Source organism: Colletotrichum truncatum, assembly GCF_014235925.2.
Source record: "Colletotrichum truncatum strain CMES1059 chromosome Unknown Contig_0010, whole genome shotgun sequence".
Classification (NCBI taxonomy): domain Eukaryota; kingdom Fungi; phylum Ascomycota; class Sordariomycetes; order Glomerellales; family Glomerellaceae; genus Colletotrichum; species Colletotrichum truncatum.
The window spans coordinates 2,501,264-2,520,415 of record NW_027222407.1 but is presented as its reverse complement, the minus strand read 5'-3'; the positions used below and the strand labels follow the sequence as shown (position 1 = coordinate 2,520,415).

General features: G+C 51.2%; 9 protein-coding genes across 9 annotated transcripts; 5 read left to right on the top strand and 4 right to left on the bottom strand.

The window, feature by feature from the left end:
• Positions 1-2,432: 2,432 nt before the first annotated feature.
• CTRU02_214149 (ACC synthase) lies at positions 2,433-3,722 on the top strand (the record flags this gene model as incomplete). Its single annotated transcript, XM_036724702.1, has 1 exon — positions 2,433-3,722. The coding sequence occupies one exon, from the start codon at positions 2,433-2,435 to the stop codon at positions 3,720-3,722; it is 1,290 nt and encodes a 429-aa protein (XP_036583821.1).
• A 545-nt stretch (positions 3,723-4,267) lies between these two features.
• Positions 4,268-4,690, bottom strand: CTRU02_214148 (uncharacterized protein; the record flags this gene model as incomplete). Its single annotated transcript, XM_036724701.1, has 1 exon — positions 4,268-4,690. One exon carries the CDS (start codon positions 4,688-4,690, stop codon positions 4,268-4,270), a length of 423 nt encoding a protein of 140 aa, XP_036583820.1.
• An 853-nt stretch (positions 4,691-5,543) lies between these two features.
• Positions 5,544-6,600, bottom strand: CTRU02_214147 (uncharacterized protein; the record flags this gene model as incomplete). Its single annotated transcript, XM_036724700.1, has 2 exons — positions 5,544-6,101; positions 6,148-6,600. 2 exons carry the CDS (start codon positions 6,598-6,600, stop codon positions 5,544-5,546), a joined length of 1,011 nt encoding a protein of 336 aa, XP_036583819.1.
• A 1,387-nt stretch (positions 6,601-7,987) lies between these two features.
• On the top strand, positions 7,988-8,844 carry CTRU02_214146 (uncharacterized protein; the record flags this gene model as incomplete). The annotated part of the gene is made up of 2 exons (XM_036724699.1): positions 7,988-8,496; positions 8,547-8,844. The coding sequence occupies 2 exons, from the start codon at positions 7,988-7,990 to the stop codon at positions 8,842-8,844; spliced, it is 807 nt and encodes a 268-aa protein (XP_036583818.1).
• Positions 8,845-8,858: 14 nt separating this feature from the next.
• On the bottom strand, positions 8,859-9,612 carry CTRU02_214145 (uncharacterized protein; the record flags this gene model as incomplete). The annotated part of the gene is made up of 2 exons (XM_036724698.1): positions 8,859-9,160; positions 9,222-9,612. The coding sequence occupies 2 exons, from the start codon at positions 9,610-9,612 to the stop codon at positions 8,859-8,861; spliced, it is 693 nt and encodes a 230-aa protein (XP_036583817.1).
• A 979-nt stretch (positions 9,613-10,591) lies between these two features.
• CTRU02_214144 (N-acetylglucosaminyl-phosphatidylinositol de-N-acetylase) lies at positions 10,592-11,740 on the top strand (the record flags this gene model as incomplete). The annotated part of the gene is made up of 3 exons (XM_036724696.1): positions 10,592-10,817; positions 10,898-11,000; positions 11,077-11,740. The coding sequence occupies 3 exons, from the start codon at positions 10,592-10,594 to the stop codon at positions 11,738-11,740; spliced, it is 993 nt and encodes a 330-aa protein (XP_036583816.1).
• A 341-nt stretch (positions 11,741-12,081) lies between these two features.
• Positions 12,082-14,319, bottom strand: CTRU02_214143 (uncharacterized protein; the record flags this gene model as incomplete). The annotated part of the gene is made up of 1 exon (XM_036724697.1): positions 12,082-14,319. The coding sequence occupies one exon, from the start codon at positions 14,317-14,319 to the stop codon at positions 12,082-12,084; it is 2,238 nt and encodes a 745-aa protein (XP_036583815.1).
• Positions 14,320-14,920: 601 nt separating this feature from the next.
• CTRU02_214142 (u6 small nuclear ribonucleoprotein) lies at positions 14,921-15,374 on the top strand (the record flags this gene model as incomplete). Its single annotated transcript, XM_036724695.1, has 4 exons — positions 14,921-15,043; positions 15,101-15,190; positions 15,246-15,282; positions 15,334-15,374. 4 exons carry the CDS (start codon positions 14,921-14,923, stop codon positions 15,372-15,374), a joined length of 291 nt encoding a protein of 96 aa, XP_036583814.1.
• Positions 15,375-16,649: 1,275 nt separating this feature from the next.
• CTRU02_214141 (elongation factor tu GTP binding domain-containing protein) lies at positions 16,650-18,883 on the top strand (the record flags this gene model as incomplete). Its single annotated transcript, XM_036724694.2, has 5 exons — positions 16,650-16,703; positions 16,751-17,282; positions 17,432-17,620; positions 17,671-18,468; positions 18,522-18,883. The coding sequence occupies 5 exons, from the start codon at positions 16,650-16,652 to the stop codon at positions 18,881-18,883; spliced, it is 1,935 nt and encodes a 644-aa protein (XP_036583813.2).
• Positions 18,884-19,152: the final 269 nt, after the last annotated feature.

Below are 19,152 nucleotides of genomic sequence, written 5' to 3'. Positions count from 1 at the left end.
GGCATCGCCGCGAACCCGGTGCTACATGGTCATCCTGGGAGCCAAACGTCTCGAGATCCACGGAAAGAGTGGATGGATAGATGGGGGGTTGCGCGAAGTGGGAAATCTGTGCTCACCCCCTCCACGGTTATAACGGCGTGGCAGGTGATTCGGGTCTTATGAGTGCTAACGGTGGCGGGGGGGGGGGGGGGGGTTTCCAATGATCAGTCTCATTTTGGTGGTGAGATGCTTTCAAGAGAGAGAGATTGGTCGGTTAAGCTGAAGTATCCTTTTGCTTACCTTGGGATTGTTGATGCTGCGTCTGTGGGTGGGAGGGGCGGGGGGTTAAAGTACGAGGATAACTTTACGGGAACGGCATTTATGGCAACAATTGGAACGGCAGTTCCAGCCAAAGCCGGATTTTGGGTGTGCCGGCGATAGACTTTTGGTAGTTGAAAAAGGTTCATCATGGGGCGCTTTACGGTGTGTTTGATGAAGGCATCACGAAGGCATTTTGGAAAACGCTTGAATGAGACTAGGCTGGAAGATCAATGTTTACGAGCAGACATCGGAGCCTCAGGTTGATTGCGTCTTGGGTGGGTGGGACGGCTGAGTTTGGCCGGTTTTCGTCTGATGTCTTGGACCTGTTGTCGCTGGTATGCTGGAAGCTGCTTATTCAGACGTTTGCCACGGGGCTTGGGAATGGGGGCTGCGATGTTCTGAGCACGGATTCATTCCTGCTGTGACTGGATTCGCGTATGACGGTAAGGTTGTCTTGGTTGTAAGTTGAGCGATAAAGTTCTTATGATCTGCAGATGTCCACGGCTAATGGGTTCTTTTGCTGGGTGAGTGATGTAGTTCAGGTCAGTGCAAAGTCTCTCACTTAACCTATTTAACATTTCAACAACTGCAGCTAAAGTAACAGGTTCTGGGGTTTCCCGTCCAGAATGTGGGTGGGTTCCGTATCGACTGTGGCGCTGACTCCTCGGCTGAAGCCAGTTGGCCGGGTGTTATGTGAGTTTGGTGAGCCATGTGTGGGCTTGTCTGGATGAACTCTATTCCAGTAATACGAACAAAATACGATAAACTGACGATACAATGCTGCTGGCCAGCAGGCTGGACTTCATTCACCAGGACGGCTGTACTTTTCGAGATGCCGGAAAATTGAAAGAAAGAAGTTGGCTGTGGTATCAGAATGACAAAGATAGCCTGTCATCAAGAAATGATTGAGGAAAGTCATCTACAAGCCTAACTTTTATTGGATCCGGAGATTCCCTAAGTAGTCTGAAGAGCCTGAATGATAGATATCTACTGCAAGGGAAAACAATGTAAGCAGTGCCGGCAACCTAACGCAAAAGTTGGAGTCTCCAAGAGCCCTCTTAAGCTGTGTGATCAACTCTTAATGTCTTGAACAACAACCTTCTCAACAATACATAGCCATCCAGGTTGCACTTAAAAGTGATTTTAAAGTAAGGTTTGTCCTATCATTCACCCAAGAGCTACATTCTGATCAACAAGGCTAATCATAATCTATGCATTTCAGAGAGCCATCTGGTGCAGGATGACAAACCCCAAGCCACGACGAGTGTAAGTGAGCCATTGACTCACGATTGATATAATTATTGACCAAGGCAATGCCCTATTAGCTAACCTGTGTCAAAACAATGTATCAACTTGATGACTAAGTCCTTAGACTGCTCTCGGCAAGCCTCCAACCATGAAAGCTGATGCAAGCCATTACCAAGTATCACAAATCAGCTTGCACAAGCTTAAGCTAAATATTTACAGATATAATTTTTAAAATCAACTAGCGCAGACATTGTAGCTTTCAATGACCCTCCAGAAATGTGTCTTGACTTTTGCATGTCAACCATGCCCTTTGAAAGGGCGTAACCAGGTATCAATAACCCGCCGACTAGTTCTGGCCAACAGGAAACTCAAGGTTGCAGAACAGGTGAATCAAAAGAACAGCAAGAACACGAAAGGAGCAAACTACTTGTAGGGTACCCGTGTAGTCAGCAGAAATGCAAATGGTGGACACGAGTAGTGGTATTGTGCTGTCACGAGACAATATCAAACGATTCTTCGAGGATCCTACAGTCGACCAATCAGACACCAAACGTCTCCAGCAACTTTCCTTATTCCCCTAATGGCCCAACAAAAATGCGGGGTGCGGGACAAATAGAAGATGTGAGTTCACAACGTCTGGCTCCATTTTGGCTTGATTGAGTCATTGGACACCACAAAGTCACTCGGCCGACAGAAAAAATGACCGCTTTTCCCCGTGTCCACTGACAAGCTAAACCGGCCTTTTTATCTGTCGCCCGCTTGGCTAGCCTGTTTTCTCTTATCAAATCGTTACGACTACATATTAGAGATGAGCCACCGTCTCCAGAAACCGCCTCACCCCGCAACTTCAGTCATTCTCTTCTCAACTGCAATAACGACGCAAAATGGAATACGGTCTTTCGGTTCGTGGCCGAGAGGCGGCCCAGCCGGACCCCGGTATGCTTCTCTGGGCCATCGTCCGCGATCTCTGGGACCCCAAGACGAACCCGACGGGCTATGTTAGCCTCGGTATAGCGGAGAACTCGCTCATGCACGAGAGGCTGTCGGAGCACATCCACAATAATCTCGCCGTACCAACGCACTCGTTCACGTATGGAGATGGCATGACGGGATCTAAGCGACTAAAGGGCTCTATCTCGCGGTTCTTGACTGATCGCTTCAAGCCTCTCACTGCCATCCAGCCGGAACACATCGCGGTTACCAACGGCTGCAGTTCGGCGATAGAGCATCTCGTCTGGGCTCTGGGAAACCCCGGAGAAGGGTTCCTTCTGGGCCAGCCTCACTACGGTGCTTTTATTCCGGACGTGGAGTACCGAACAGGCTGCAAACTCGTGCGGGTGCCGTTCCACGGTCTCGACCCGCTCGGAGTTGATGCCGTGCAGAAATACGAAGATGCATTGCTGGCCTCCCAGGCCAAGGGGGTTAAGATCGCTGGTCTCATCCTGTGCCATCCTCACAACCCTCTGGGGCGATGTTATCCGCGAGAGGTGATTGTTGATTTGATGCGGCTGTGCCAGAAGTACGACGTCCATCTCATTAGCGATGAGATCTACGGCCTGTCCGTCTGGAGCAACACAATCGACACTCAACCCGGGCCTGTCCCTTTCGAGTCCTGTCTATCCATTGATACGACGGGCATCATGGACGCCCACCGCCTCCATGTCCTCTGGGGTATGTCCAAGGACTTTGGAGCAAATGGAATCAGAATTGGGGCCATCATCTCTCAACACAACCCTTCCTTCCATGATTCTTTGATACCCGTTGGTATCTACAGTTCTCCGTCCTCGATATCAGACCACATTACTGCAAATATACTCGACGACACCGACTGGGTGAACGGCTACATTGCTGAGAATCAACAGAAACTTCAAGAGCATTTCGAGCTGGTGGTGCAGTGGGCCAATACGAATGACATCGTTTATGCACCTGGCGCGAATGCTGCGTTCTTCTTGTGGGTCGACCTGGGCAAGGCATATCGTGAGCGGCATCCGGACAGAGAGAGCGAAGACATTAGCAAAGAAGTCATGGATGTGTTGCTTCAGAACAAGGTATTCATTGCATCTGGCCTGCAATTTGGCTCCGAGCAGCCGGGTTGGTTCAGGATTGTGTTCTCGAATAAGAAGGAGCTGCTGCTTGAGGGATTAGACCGCATTGCAAAGGCGATAAACAACTAGATCAGGCGTCTACATACTCTTAAAAGAAGAAAGAAAATGAAAATTTGAAATGAACTGAAATATTTTTAACTGGCGGTGTCCTATAACTCAACGCAGACCTTGGAGGGAAGGCGTGAGTTTGAGTAAGTAGTAAAACATTGCGTTGATCAGGGACACAAAGTTCTCACCCTTGGCTTATGACTAGAGGCCTTTGGTTTCTCACAAGGTAGTGACCATCAAATCACTGTGAAAACTGTTCAAGTTCGCCTACTGAGGAGGTTGCTTCCGTCTAGCTAGACGAAAAGGCACAACCATTCTCATCAGACGCCTCCGACGGCTAGGTGTCGGATCTTGTGGGCTTTCTTGAACGTCTGCAGCCTGAATGCAGCCCTGGCCAGTACCCAGGTTGACGCCCTCGGCAGGACGTCCTGAAAACCCTCTTGCCTGTTCCTGTTGTCCTGCTTCTTGCTGCTCCGGCTGAGCTTCTACGGCTCTCGCATTGTTTAGACGCACGCGCTCTTGTGCATCACGACGTCTCCACGCCAGAGCAGCCTCGTCAGCTGGTCTCAGCGTACCGCCGGGAAGAGTAGGATAGGAACAACCCTGTTCTCTCCATTGTCTTCAACTCCCCCATTATCACCATCCGTCACATTCTCTGCATCAACAGCAGTTAGGTTCTCCTCTGCGGTAGCTTCATCGATAGGATAGAACCGATTCGGGCGGTCGCATTCCTTGTGTCGGCCGCCGCGCTTCCTCTTGCCCATTCTTTCTACCCAGACATTTCGCTTTGACGGTCGGGTTTTAAGATCTACTTCCAGATACTGAGCTAGTTTCCCCATGATACCGGGAGGGGTGTTGTCGAATTTTCCCTTGGGATAGATAAGACAGTTCTCCCCACACGGGACATCGTGTTTGGAATTGCGGGCGTTGCGAACAGTTCGAAGCGGCGGTCGCGAAGGGCCGGGCTCATCTACAACTTGCTTTGCCATGGCTGGATCTGTCGTTTCGGCTAGATTGTCTTAGCTAGAAACCTGCACATCTGTCAGCAACTGAGAAGGGAAAGCAACACTTTATAGAAGATCATCAGACCGGGCTCACTGTCATACTTCGTCATCTTGTATGGTGACTTTTCTAGCGATGCACTTATTCACAAGAGGCCCGGAGCTATGAGACATCCTTGTTTCTATCTACCAATTTCATGCCTCCTTACTAACCAGGCATTCATCCAGTATCATTAAAATCCTACCAGCACTCTATTGTGAAGCTGGTCTCTAACCAATGCATCCCAGAAAAGCAATCTCAACCAATCTCAAGCCTCTCCTTCCAAGCCGTGACAAACTTGGGCCATCCATCAAGCGAAGGAAACCTGCAGAAGCGATGATGACTGTGTGTCGGCATGCTGAGACCTGATATGCACGCAAAAGAAAAGAAAAGCCGAAGACACAAACGGCAAGAGAAAGCATCAGATCCTGAAGAATCATACAAGTAGTAAGTCGATTGAGCATGCTTGCGTAGCAAGCCCATTGATCCAAAGACCAAAAAACCTCTGCTGACAATGATTTTGAAAGGCAAAGAAAGGCTCTGCATGCTGTGTAGCTCGACGTAACATTAAGGCAGACGGTCATTCGTAGCCCGAAACATGCTGAAAGGGCAGCTTGGCAAAGCTCTGCCCAAATATAGTGTGCCGTGCATTGTGCGGTAGCAATAAGGGGGGCGAATGGTTCCTAAGTTTGTTAACCATGGCCGTGCAGATGAGTCCAAAGGCTTCACTTACCAATACATGCCTGGAAATTAATGAATGAGAGTCTCGTCAGACGCATTGTGAATGAAGAGAGGGGTTGCCTAGATGGACAGGTCGTCATCTTCGGTAGTCTTGGTAGTCTCGGGGGTCTTGGGAGTCTCCGGGGTCTTGGGAGTCAGAGGAGTCTCTGTAGTCTCGTTGGCTACGACTGGCGCAATGGGAGCCCGAATACTGTTGGCTTGAGGGTGGAAAGCCTTCAGCCATTCGGAGTACTTCCATTGCTCGCGCACATCCTCCATCGCATTCTGCACATCCTCCGGAAGTCGGCAGTACAACTCTGAGTCGATGCGGTTAATCAGGCTATGAAGACGAAGAATCAGACGAGTGGATCTTTCCTTGTCAGTCTGGAGATCCTTCACGTCTTCAATGCTGTGAACCCAGCCTGAGTAGAACATATCAGCTGCATTTTTGTAGAAATGGGACTGGGTGCGGAGGTCCTGGTTAGTTTGCTTCAGGCTCTTGTTCTCCTGATGGACAGCCTGCAGCTCCCGAGCGAGCATCTGGCGATCAGCACGCATGCGAGCAGGGTTTTGAGTGGGACTGTTCATCAAGTCTTCGGAGTCTTCCAGCTGGCCATCCAGACTGAAAGTAGTGGAACCCTAGCGGTGTCAGAGTATTTTGAGCGAAGGAAGATTGAATACATACCTCATCCTGATTGACGGCGTCCTGCTTAGACGTGCTTGAGGAGTGAATACCCTGGGAGTTGCGGTGCTCCGGGTGGATGATGGCAATACCGCCAACACTGGCGGCGGCAGAGGCAAAGCGCAAAGGAACGGAATCAGAGGGGCCACTGTGAGTGGTGAGGGCAACAGAGCTGCGGCGGGCCGCAGAGTTGGCATCACTGGTGGCCGCGCAGCCACCATCACCAGCCATAGTCAGCGTCTCTCCCTTTGCGTGGCTGGTCTCGGGAGAGCTGGGGCCATTGGCAACTGAGGGCCGCTGGTAGCCCTGCTGCTGCTTGTCCTGGTCCTGGGGAGCAGGAGGCTGGGCGACAGCACCAGGCTCAAGGGAAGAAGCCGGGACAACTCCCTGGGCGATCTGCTTGCCGAGAGCGCCCGTGTAGGGAATGGTGTACGGGGTGGTGTCGTTAGAGGACATGATTCCGCGTGATCTAGGTGTGATAAGAATCGTGAAAATTGTAACGGGTGATTCAGATAAACATACCTAAGGTGATGCGTATGGGATGGAGTGATGAAGGGATGAAGTATGAAGGCGGTGACAAAGGTCTCTGAGATTGAGAAATTGAATATGGACCGTCGTTGCTGGTAGAAGGAGGTCGCAAGACTCTTGAATAAACAGATCAAGTCTGTGGGAGGTGTATACCAGGTTGTCTTGTGGTGTGGAAGGCAGTTGGGTTGAGGTTATTTGTGATTTAGAGGGAAGAAAGTTGCGGATTGGGATTAGAAGAAAGGGAAAAGAGACGGGGATAAGAATTTGAAAGGGTTTTGAGGTTAAAAGGAAAGAAAGAGAAAAAGAGAAAAGGGAAAAAAGGGAAAAATTGATTGGGAGTTTTGTTTTGATTTATTCAGGAAAGAAACCAGATAAGGAAGGAGGCACCTTCCTACTCAACTGCTCCTGCTGTTTTGATAATAAGTACAACTACCTCTGACAATGCAGCTTTCTGCACGTATCTGTGGCGAGCTGGGCATGCCCTGATCAATCATTTGCTGACTTGTGCAAAAGAGAGAGACCTACCCCATGGAAGGCTGACGAAGAGCAAAGCAAGTGTGATGCCTATCGTTGACCTTCAAGCTTTGATGATATGAAAGTGTCATTCGCTACTCTACTAAGAAGGCGATGAAGATTATTCAACAGATGATGGTCACTGATTATTAGACGAGCCCATACTTTTATTTACTCATCTTGACATGGATAGTGACTCCTTGAGCCGTCCAGCATACTGCTGTATCGGAACTTACAGCAGGCGAACTATCTCCCTTGACGAAGAGCCGTAATCTCATCGATAAGTAACTAGGAAGGGTATTCTGCCGCTGACTTTCAGCTTTGCGTTTGCCCAGTGACGGGACTCTAAGAATTAGTTGGCAATTTACCGACCCATTGTCATCCATAGCTACTAACAACCCCCTTGCGCTGTCTCTCATTGCTATGAACGACAATGTCTTCAAGTTGGCTCTTTGCGTTGCATGGAGCAAGCAGTTTCTACAGCCCAAACAACACGAGGCGTTGAGGAAAAGTCACGTGTGTCCCGGACGAGGTGAGGGCGGGCCCCACTGAGGAAGCCATGAGGGTACTACTACACTCAGGGGACGGGACGTTGGATTTAGCGGGGGGCTGCTTAGTGGTTTCGATGCTTACCGCCCTATGGCGTCTTAGTTCCAGGTTCAGCTCCTTCCCAGCTCCCTTCAGTTCGTCAAATTCTAGCAGAATCATATTTACCATTTGTAAGGTCACCAATCCAGCCTCACAAAAGCGTCTCTGTAAGCGCGACGTAGCATGAAACTCGCTGGAGCTCTTTTATCTTCCAATGGATCAAGTGTCACAACAAGACAGTCCCTTATCCATTGCCGCCAATGTTGCTGGTATTCTAACTTTCATTGTTGCCATTATCGCAGCAGCTTATGTTCGAATCACGTATTTACGAAATAGCGACGACGAATACTTTCGAGTTAAGGCCTCTCTATCGTGGTTTAAAACGGAATCGACATGGTTAGCGGAGCTCGTACGTGCCGCCGGGGAGAGACCAGGAGGTCGTCCCCAGAATCAGCCAGAGTATGAGATGTATGCCTTCGTTATGGACGACCTCATCAAGTTGGAACAACGCATCTTGGAGCTAGTGGCTGAGGCCGAGATCAAAGCCACAGGGCAAGATGCCGAGAACCACGGCAAGTGGACACTCGTGCCGAGGAGTTGGAGCTTCACGACCAACGTCGCCATGGCATGGCTGCCAGTCCGCTCCAAGACTCTAGAGCTGGTTCGTCAGAGAGAAGCGCTGACGGGGCGCGTTCAGTTCACACAGATGAGCATGATTTCCTCGTGAGGACATCACCCAAGTGTTGTTGCCTTTTTCTGATAATTTGACGCAGGAGAATTCGCGATTTGGAATCAAGAACCACGTGGACTGAGACGAAGTCTGAAGAAAACTTTATTCGAATGGAGAACCAGATTGCTGAGCAAAGGGCTCAGATCCATCGGCTGGAGGATCTCGTCTCACGTCTGATGCATCGTACTCGACTCGCCAACGCAGCCGACCTGTCGATAGCTGGTGCTACGAAGTCGCGACGGGTATCCGCTTCCTCGCAACAAAGCCCAACCGAGTTGTGGAAAAGGGGGCGGGAACGGCGCCCCAGCTCCCAGTCTGTCAAGCGGTCAAGATCCAAGTGACGAGCCTCGATTCGTTATTTGATGCTGTATCCCCCCTGTACCAGGAACGCTGCTACCATAGCCAGACTCGCGGTAGCCATGGCTAAGTCAAGTTCCAGTACAGCCCAGACCCATAAGCAGCCCAACGTCGGGGCTTGCTTCAGAGTGTTGAGGTAACTGTACTTGTTGGTGATGTATATCAGATAACACCCAGCAGAGAGACTCATCACGAAGAAGAGGACCTGCCGAATAGGGTGCTGGAATCGGAGCGGAAGCCACGGAACCAGATTCGGGCTAGACCGGTGCTCGTGGAGATTGTAGAAAAGGAAGAAAAGAACTGTTTCCGGTCTCGGTCAGTCATGAGCATCAACGTCGCAAGCATCACTGGCATATCTCACCCAAGAACGCGACCACAGTCCGAGTGATAACGGTCGGCCATTCAATCGCAATAGCATACTGGTTCTGGACAAGCACATCAAGCGTACCATGAAGGATGGCAAGGCTAATAGTCCACAGAAGCGAATCCATTATGCGGTCCATTAAGGGCGAAAGTAGAGCCTCGTCCCCATCTTCATCTTCTCCATCGCTGTCTTCTACATGTGGCTTGTCAATTCGAACGGCGCCTTTGGGTAAGTGCTTGTTCCTCGGGTCCTTATCTGCCTGATCAAAGAGCCCCCTCTCCTTAGCAAGCTGCAGCAGTGTAGCTTCGCTAGGGCCGGACCGATCAGGTTGGGCCAGTGGAATATTCTTAGGATCCTTCAACTTCTTCTCCTTGATCTTCTTTGCCATGTTTCCGGAGCACCGTCAAGCGTTTCTGTCTTCAATTCCCTCGGTCTCGTCTCAAACCCCAAAAGTTACTTTGGTGCGGTCAAATCGATTGTCAGGATCTTCGTGTCGTCGAGGTGTCCGATCTCAGGTGCAAGGTACGTCGCTGTCGTTCGTCGTCTGGTCGCGTGCGTTGGCTGACAAAGGCCAAAGTTGACAATTAAGCAGAACCTTGCTCCCCACTGTCAGCCCCGAGCTCCCTCAGCTCCGCATTGTTCGCCAAAAATTAAGGCTCCCATTCCCTGCAGGTCATCGGTCCAGTGACCTCACGGCCCCTGTCAGTGGCATGACGCTGGCCACAGCCCGCCAATCAGGGGCTGTCCCGCGCTCCTCCAGGCGGCATTGACCTGACAGGACCCCGTTCCGCGATCTGTCACCGCCTGCGATTTTCGGGCAACGACATACACCGCCCGCGGCGTCCGTCCGTCGTAGCGCACTCGACGGACCAGAACCGTCCAGGTCCCAGGTCATGCAATTTCCCAACCGATGGTCTCCTGCTGTCGTCAAGCACCACACCACCATTGAAAGCCACCTGGTTGTTCGCCGTTGCTGATAGCCCGTTCCCGGTGTCACTAAAAGGTGTTCCGAGATTGGACAAGGGTCTGCCTCGCACTATCGCAAGGTGGCATCTCAGCTTTCCGATCACTATTCCCTGCAATGACAGCCATATTGTGCTTGACATCTTGCATCTAGCAAACCAGTTCAACGTTGACGAGGGCTCCCGGAACCTCCTCTCCTCCCATTTCGCTGTTCGAGACCATCCTACGTTTACAATTCCTCGCGGAGCTTGCAGCCCGCCGACACACGCCACATTGCATTGGCGACCTACTCCCTCCTCAAAAACGACCCCACTCCGAGCCAACCGACTCTGTTCACCGACGGAACGAGAACCGCGAATTGATATACCACGAGGAAAGCACAATTGCAAAATCAAACAGTGACAATGGGTTGGCTTTTGCTCCTTGGAGCTCTCGCGGTGGCGGTTGCACCCGCATTGTACATATACACGGTTCCTTTTGCGACGGCGCACCTCCCGGCTCTTGAGGACAAACGAATCTGCCTGTTGATCGCGCACCCTGATGATGAAGCCATGTTCTTTGCGCCGACCGTTCTGGCCCTCACTCGACCGGAGACTGGCAACCATGTCAAGATCTTGTGTCTCAGTTCAGGTAGGAGAAGAAGAATCGCGGGGCTTCGCTGGAGGGGCAATAGCAGAGCGCATTGGCTGATGGGACGATGAATAATATAGGTGACGCCGACGGCCTCGGCGAGACCCGCAAGAAAGAATTGGTCAAGAGCGGCATGAAGCTGGGATTGCGCCAGGAACAAGATGTCTTCGTAATTGAAAGCCCGTAAGTAACCCCCCTGGATCCCTCCTCATGACCTCACGCGACCAAGGACATTAACCCCAACCTTCCCCACACACAGGGACTTCCAGGACTCCATGACCAACGTTTGGGACAAGACGAAGATCGCATCCCTTCTTACCCGTGCTTTTGCGCCCCAAAGCGCAAGCCAGCTTGCCGCTGGCAAGAAGCCCACCGCCAACATCGACGTCCTAATCACCTTCGACTCGACCGGCATTTCCTCTCACCCAAACCACATCTCACTCTACCATGGTGCCCGCACCTTTATTTCTGCCCTCTCTGCCAACCCCCGCTGGCCCTCCCCCGTTGACATGTACACCTTGACCTCGGTCCCAATGGCGCGCAAGTATAGCACCTTTTTCGACACGATACCCACCCTGTTCTCCTGGGCGACCACTCCCGGAAGCAACCCCCCGAAACCGGCAAAGTCTACGAAGCCGAAGAAGGAGCAAGATGACTCTGGATCCGACTCTGACTCCGACGGCTCTGACGACGAGGAAAACAAGAAGGATAACAACTACCACCCGACTGCCCTCGTTTTCATGAACCAGCTAGGCTCCGAGGGCGGGTATTCCACCGCTTGGAGCGCAATGACGACGGCGCACAAGAGCCAGATGGTGTGGTTCCGGTACGGCTGGATCACACTTAGCAGGTATATGCTCCTCAACGACTTGCGGCTAGAATCGGTCGAGGGTGGCGAAAAGAGCGTTGACAAGACGCCGTAGTCGGCGGCCACGGAAAAGAAGAAGAAAGAAAAAAGGGCGGGAAAACAATGCATGGATAGGTCAGATTCAGCATACCATACCCCTTCATGAGCAAGCGTTTCATGGGCTCCCCATCTTTCAGAGGGGCAGGATATAAGCATAAAATCCCTGGATATATTCCATCAGCGCTTCGATTGCAGAATGAAATACTATATAATCTGTAACAATGCAAGTTTGAACCTATGTTGTTCTACGTAGCTGAAGCTGTGAGTTCTAAGTGATGTACTCTATGTGAAAGTTGCTTATTACAGTGGCGGAGGCTTGTAATTATGGCATTGGCTGACGGTATTTGAAAATCGCCCTTACCAAGCTAAACTCCTCATCACCAATCGCTTGAAAACATATCCGCCTTTCTGCAGCTGCTGTATCTTTCCTTCAATGGCAGGATCGATTTGTTCCGCGCCCGTCTCACGACCAGCTATCAATTGGAGTTTCTTGTCCTTCTGCCCAAAAACCTTATCAGTCCGCTTGCGCACGCTCTTCTTGGTCAGTCGGCTGAGAGTAATCGGCATCATCTCATACATATGGTTTCCAGACTCGCTCATCATCACTGGAACCAATGGGCCATCCTTGTCCTCACTTTCAACCTCAAGCTGAGCAAACTTCGGACGACTCCGATCGGGCACGCGCAAATGTGTCGAAGGGCTCCGAACAACCCGCCTCTTCCATTGTTGCCTATGAAGACTCGTAGGGTTTTCGATTCTCACGGTGCCTCCAGTCGTTTTGTAGGTGATGGGGTTCGGTAAAATTTCTTTGAATTCGGCAACGAAGTTGGTGATGGCACGTGACGAGATTGCATCTGCAAACGTGGCTTGAGCAAGCCACATTTTGCACCATCTCTGTACCGTATACCACGTTGTGTGTTGCTTGACCTTGGCCCGCGTATGACGATCAATCGCTTCCGGAGGTGGCGATGGATACAACCTCTCAAAAAGGGTTGTCTGCAGTTCTTCACACGCAGCCTCATACTGCTCACGGCCACGTCTGATCTCTTCACAGGCTAGGTCCATCTTGCCAGCTGCAATCAATGTTTTAACGTAGATGTCCGTGTCTTTCGGACTGGGCTTTATCTGAAACGGTTCAGAAATCATGGTATGCCATATAGCAAATACATCCTCTTCACCAATGATTCTGTTAGCGTCGTTTAGGATTTTCCATTCAGTCGATGCCGGCTTGGACGACGTGATGTAAGTCCACTCCAATAGCGCAGACCAGGTTTCGGGGGGTATCGTGATTTTGTATCGCGCAGAAAAGAAAATCATGAGCTTCCTTGCCAAGATGACATGGCCGGTACATCCAAAGGAATGCACCAAGGCGTCCAACAACTTGCGATCGGGTATGGCCAAGGGGTCAAGTCTCCTGCGATCGAGGCCACCAACAATATGAGCAGCACGATGATCCTTCAAATCGGTGATTCTTATCCTCCATGTTTGCCATATTCTTCTGACCATTTCTCGAAAAGAACCTGCTCGAGCACATGCAATCAAATGCGCGCAAAATATTTCCTGATCAACAATAACGCGATCCTTGTGTATCTTGAACCAAACTCGTCGAACTGGGCCTTTGAGACTGATCAATCGGTGCATGTCGTGCGTTGGTTGGTTGGGAGATCGACCATAATGCGAACGGCTATTTGCAAAAGTGCTAAGGCGCAATCTCTCGAGACGGCGCAAAAATGACTTATTAACAAAACGCTTTCTGTGACCGGTAAGGTCTCGCGGGCGGACCCTGAATCTGGCAAAATCGTACTGCATGTAAAGCGGCTCTGTAAGGAACCGGGCTTTCATGAATTCTGCGTATGCCAGCCCTTCCCTGCGGTTGGCATCCTTCTGCTCGTTGCGCCTCATGGCCACCTTCCAGATCCATTTTGCTGTTTCGATATCGGCAGCAGCCCCAGCGCATCTCAGGAGAACCACATAGTCGGATAGCATCAGGTCTCTGCCGTTTTGCTGCCGTAAGTCGAGAACTGAGCGAATCAATCTGACAAGGTTGCGGTACAGTTTGCGTATTCCAAACTCGTCCATAATAGACGCGACGGCGCTGAATTGTCCCAGGCCCGGCGCTACTTGAAGGCCATGAGTTATATCGACTTGGGGTCCAACTTGAAAAGGGTCCAAGGAGCGAACGACTTCCGAGAAGACTGGAGTAGGCAACTTGCTTAAGGCATACGTAACCTCATCTTGTCGCTCATGCTGCCCCAGAAGTTTGAGCTCTGCAAAGATCCGCATTGTATCCTGAGATTGAACGGCGCCCAACAAGCTTTCCATCACTCCAGGCGAGTTGACAGGTAACGGCGCGACAGTGTCCGCATGCGACGCGGCGAGGGCGTCCGACTGATAAAATCTCCTTGTTGACTTCGGAATACTCGTGAGGGGTTGCTGTAAAGAAGACCTCGCAGCAGGGGCTACGGCAGAGAGAACATGTTGTAGTTGGGGACATCTTCGTAATCGCGCAGACAAAACCCGGGAGGGAGTGCCGCGGGGAGGGGATTGAAGTTGAAGCAGCTTTCGGAAGCCATTGGCCTCTGCCGCGGATATCATTGTGCGAAGCTCGAATGTATCTTTCGGATCATTTGAAAACACAGCCGTCGTATGACGGCAGAAAGGCAGGACGGCAGAATGCAGCTGCGTCGATGAAGGGACGAGAAATGCTCGTGCAGTGTGTGCGAAAGCAGGAGGACAACAATCACAAACTATCCTGGCAGGGTGACTGCCCTCCTCCTTAGAGGTGCGCCCAAGCTACCCCGACTTTCCGCCTCCTTCCTCCTCCTCCTCCTCTTACACAGGTACCTGCCGGTGGCTGCTTTAGGACCCTGCTCCCTTCCTCCCAACCGTGCCACCCTGGGCAGGACGGGAAGCGCTGGGGCAAGACCCAGTGTGGCCCACCTCCCGGCGTTCCGTCGCATGGTCCTCCACACTGTGGGCGGTTATCGCAACAATGTTTTTGCGGTCTCCGGTACACTGACCAATGACGCGAGGAGAAGCTTCGGGACGCAAAATGCACAACTCTGATGCGCCTGGACCCACCACTGCTCTCGGCCATCCTAGTTGAGTTGCTCACTCTTCATCGATACACGCATCTTCCGCCCGACTAAGCGAACCCAATCCCAACTTATCGAATCGATAACTGCTTCATCTCATCATGGCGGACGCAGGCGACGAGGCTACCCACGTACAGGAGCCCCTTGACCTTGTCAAGCTTCTGCTTGATGAGGTTGTTTTCGTCAAGCTCAGAGGTGATCGTGAGCTCAAGGGCCGACTTCATGTGAGTCGCTGCTAGCCACTAACGTCTTGATGAGATCTGCTGACCCTTAAAACCCAGGCTTATGACAGTCACTGCAACCTTGTGCTGGGAGAGGTCGAGGAGACGATCTACGTCGTGGATGAGGATGAGGAAGATGAGGAAGTGAAGGTGAGATGAGCCGAGCACCTCCACACTGTTGTCATATACTCACCAGAAACTACAGACCATCAGCCGAAAGTCAGAAATGCTCTTTGTTCGAGGTATGCAATGCTTTTAGTGCAGACAAGACTCATGGTTCTGACAATCTATAGGTGACAGCGTGGTCCTCATCTCCCCCCAGGGTTCTTCATAGCTAGCTTGACCATATAACCACCACTCAATACCAACGAAATACAGCCTTGGTCAAAAGAAAAAACCAAGGAATCAATTCGGTCTCGTCCGGACCCTTCAGTCTCAGACGCGTCCTGGACACTTCGTCGAGGACCTCGACACGCTTGACATTGATATCACTGGCAAAGTCCAGATGCTCACTGCCATCCGGTCAGCATCGACCCTGTACGCGCTGTCTGTGGGATATGCTATCATTTGGTGTTGCTGTTTGATGGCGTGTTGCAGAGCTCTTGTTCGCCCACGAGCACCTGGCACTGGCGGTTGCAGGATGGCCCGGCGCATCGATAATAGAAGGGGTCACATGAATTCGTGATTATTTACTCGAGATAGATAAAACTCTACCAATGGAACATACTTGACTCATTACCCACGCTTTTGTGGACACAGCATATCACCATCAGATACTTCAACTGGCCGTTGCATCATGGATCAAGGCAACCGGGCAGATGCGCTGTGGCTTGCCAGCACAACACTGTGGCGGGGCAAACGTCTGCGGAGGCCACAATGAATGCCGAACTTTATCGCCCGGGTAAGGACACCCCTTCAATCACCCAAGTGCTCTCTGTCAGTCCAACCTGAATGTGGTTGACGTTGAGCTATGGGGGCAGCGGGGCATAAGGCTGTGGAAGACGAACGCGTTCTCTGGGGGGGGGCTCCGCAACCTGCGTCAACATATCCGTCTGGCCCGTGCCAAAGCTTTTATCGATAAGCCCCGCCGAGTTACTCATAAGCACTGCCGCTTTACCAGCTAACTCATGGGTCGCTTGACAAAGCCGTACTAATAGACTGTCTCCGTGGAATTATATATCCATTGTTCGAACTAGATGTCATGAATCCCTGAACTCGACACTTTCTAATAAGGTAAGATATCATTTAATGTGGTAAGGGGGTCGTAAAAAGAGCCTTTGTCTCATGGCTCATTCGGCGTGAAAATCAAGTTAAAGCAGCGGGTCATTTTGTCACCCCCTAGTGGGGTGGGTAGCGATTGTGGCCGTGGTGGCCTTCCGTCAACTGTCACTGCCGCCTTAGACTTCGCCGCCTCGAGTCAATGTATGACTCTTCCTTCTCTTCCCGCAATCAGCCCATCGCCCAATATATTTTCGCAGAAGTCTGTCCCAAATCGCACATCGTTTTCTGTTCCAATTGCTGTTCATTCTCATTTCACTCGCGAGAGACTGCGGGTACGCATCAATGATTGTTAGGATACGAACGTAAATGCCCCGTCACTCCATTCACAATGACAACCAAAAACATAAAGTCGCTACCGCACGAGAAGCGCAAGGGTGAAGCGGTAGGCTTTGAGCTCTCCAAAAATCTTCTTTTATGCTTACTATCCAGGCCCTGAGCGACTTCGCCGAGTACGTCGAAAAGCAACAGGCCCTGCGATATCCCAGCTCGAAGCCGACCGACGCCTCTAAGCCCGCCGCAACCGCTCCCGAGCACCAGCATGCCGAACTCGACGAACTCTTCGATACCCTTGATCTCGCCGAATCTACTCCTGGAGTTCGTCTTAAGGACCTTCTCTTGGGCAGTGAAGAGGACACGTTGGACAAGTTGAAGGACATTATCAATGAAAGGATAGTGGAGGGCCATGGAGAGACTGTTTTCGAGCTCGGATTCGAGAACAATGGAGACTCCACGGCCCTCTCATTGGAGCAGTGGAACACTGCTTATGAACGGCTGCAGGAGGCGGCCAAGAGGATACGGGCTGACTGTCAACTTCTCATTACCAAGAACGTTGGCGGAAGTGTTGAAGCCCCAAGCGCAAAGTCTGGCAAGGACAACCATTGCAGCGGAAAGGTAATGATTCGTCAGACTCCAGCGACCGTTGAGGATGTCATCGAGACGAGGATAGCTGTTGTAGGAAACGGTGTGTATCCTTTTCCCATCATGCCCTTTCATGCACTCCTCTCCCTCCACGATATTGCCTCTTGCGGTAGATGCAGAGACTCTGGCGCATGACAGCAGTCACACAACTGGTTTCTCTGGGCCTTGGCAGGACTGACATATTGTATGCAGTTGACGCAGGAAAAAGTTCCCTATTAGGAGTTCTCGTCAAGGGCGACCTCGACGACGGCCGTGGAAGGGCACGAGTCAATCTGTTCCGCCACAAGCACGAGATAGAGACAGGTAGAACTAGCTCCGTCGGTATGGAGATTTTGGGTTTCGATACTACAGGAGAAGTCATAACATCCGATACTCCAGGACGTAAGTTATAGCTATCGATATCTACCCATCCACTTGCTAAAGCTTTCCAGGCAAATTATCATGGGAGGAGATTGGGAAGCGCAGTGCCAAAGTCATCACCTTCACCGATCTCGCGGGCCACGAGAAATACTTGCGGACAACTGTGTTTGGCCTGCTTTCTAGCAGCCCAAACTACTGCTTGCTCATGGTGGCAGCCAACAATGGCTTAATCGGCATGAGTAAAGAGCATCTGGGTATCGCCTTGGCACTCAATGTGCCGGTCATGGTCGTCATCACTAAGATTGATATCTGCCCGCCCCAGATTCTCGAGCAAACCATAAACCAGATTACTAAAATTCTCAAGAGCCCAGGAGCCCGCAAGATTCCCATTTTCATCAAGGACCGCGAGGAGTGCATTAACACCGCTACCCAGTTCATTAGCCAAAGGATATGTCCCGTCTTCCAGGTTTCCAATGTTACCGGCGAGAACCTTGACCTCGTCCGTACCTTCCTCAACATCCTACCGCACCACGGGCGGTACGACTCCGACGCACCCTTCGAGTTCCACGTTAATGATACCTTCTCCGTTCCTTTCGTCGGCACAGTTGTCTCAGGTATCATTAAATCTGGTGTAATCCATGCCGGAGATAACGTTCTTATTGGGCCCGACTCACTGGGGCAGTTTACTGCAACGAGCATTCGTTCTATCGAACGTAAGCGACTTGGTGTGCCGGCCGCTTCTGCAGGTCAATCTGCTTCCTTCGCACTAAAGAAGGTCCGCCGCAAGGACGTTCGTAAGGGCATGGTAGTACTGCCGAAGCTTGAGGGCCAGCCAGCGCCAAAAGTGTACAAGGAATTCATTGCTGAAGGTAAGCTATCCTCTTTTACGGCACCAAATTGAGGGATCTAACACCTTTTGCAGTTCTAATCCTATCTCATGCGACAACTATCAAGACAAAATATCAGGCCATGTTGCACGTCGGACCAGTGTCCCAAACTTGCGCAATAATAGATGTCGATCGTCCATACATCCGCACTGGTGACAGGGCAACAGTAGCCTTCCGCTTCGTCCAGCGGCCCGAGTATCTTGCTCCTGGCGATAGGCTGCTATTCCGCGAGGGCAGGACCAAGGGGCTTGGCATCGTAAAATCGGTAGGATACGACCCGAGCAAGCCATTATATCCTCACGGGGATGTTGATAACAGTAGTGGTGGCGGGGTAGCTGGTGGTGGTAACGAGGAGGAGACACCTGCCAATGGCCAGGAAGTCAGTGTAGGGGCGTGAGGAGATGACCTAACGATATAGCAATGCTCTTACGGCTGGTTCGGCATTTTTGGTTGTTGTTTTTGTTGTTATTTAAGGAAAGTTGATTACGACAGTCAACAACTTGCTGTCGAAACATTGATAACACCAGATTTGGGAAGAGGCTGTACGATTGGTTTTGAGCGTTTTTGGTTTTGTTTTCTTTTGTGAGGGTAATCAATTGGAGATGGCGATACCAGGTAGTATATATTTTGGGGGGGCACCAACGCCTCGGACCATGATTTAAACAC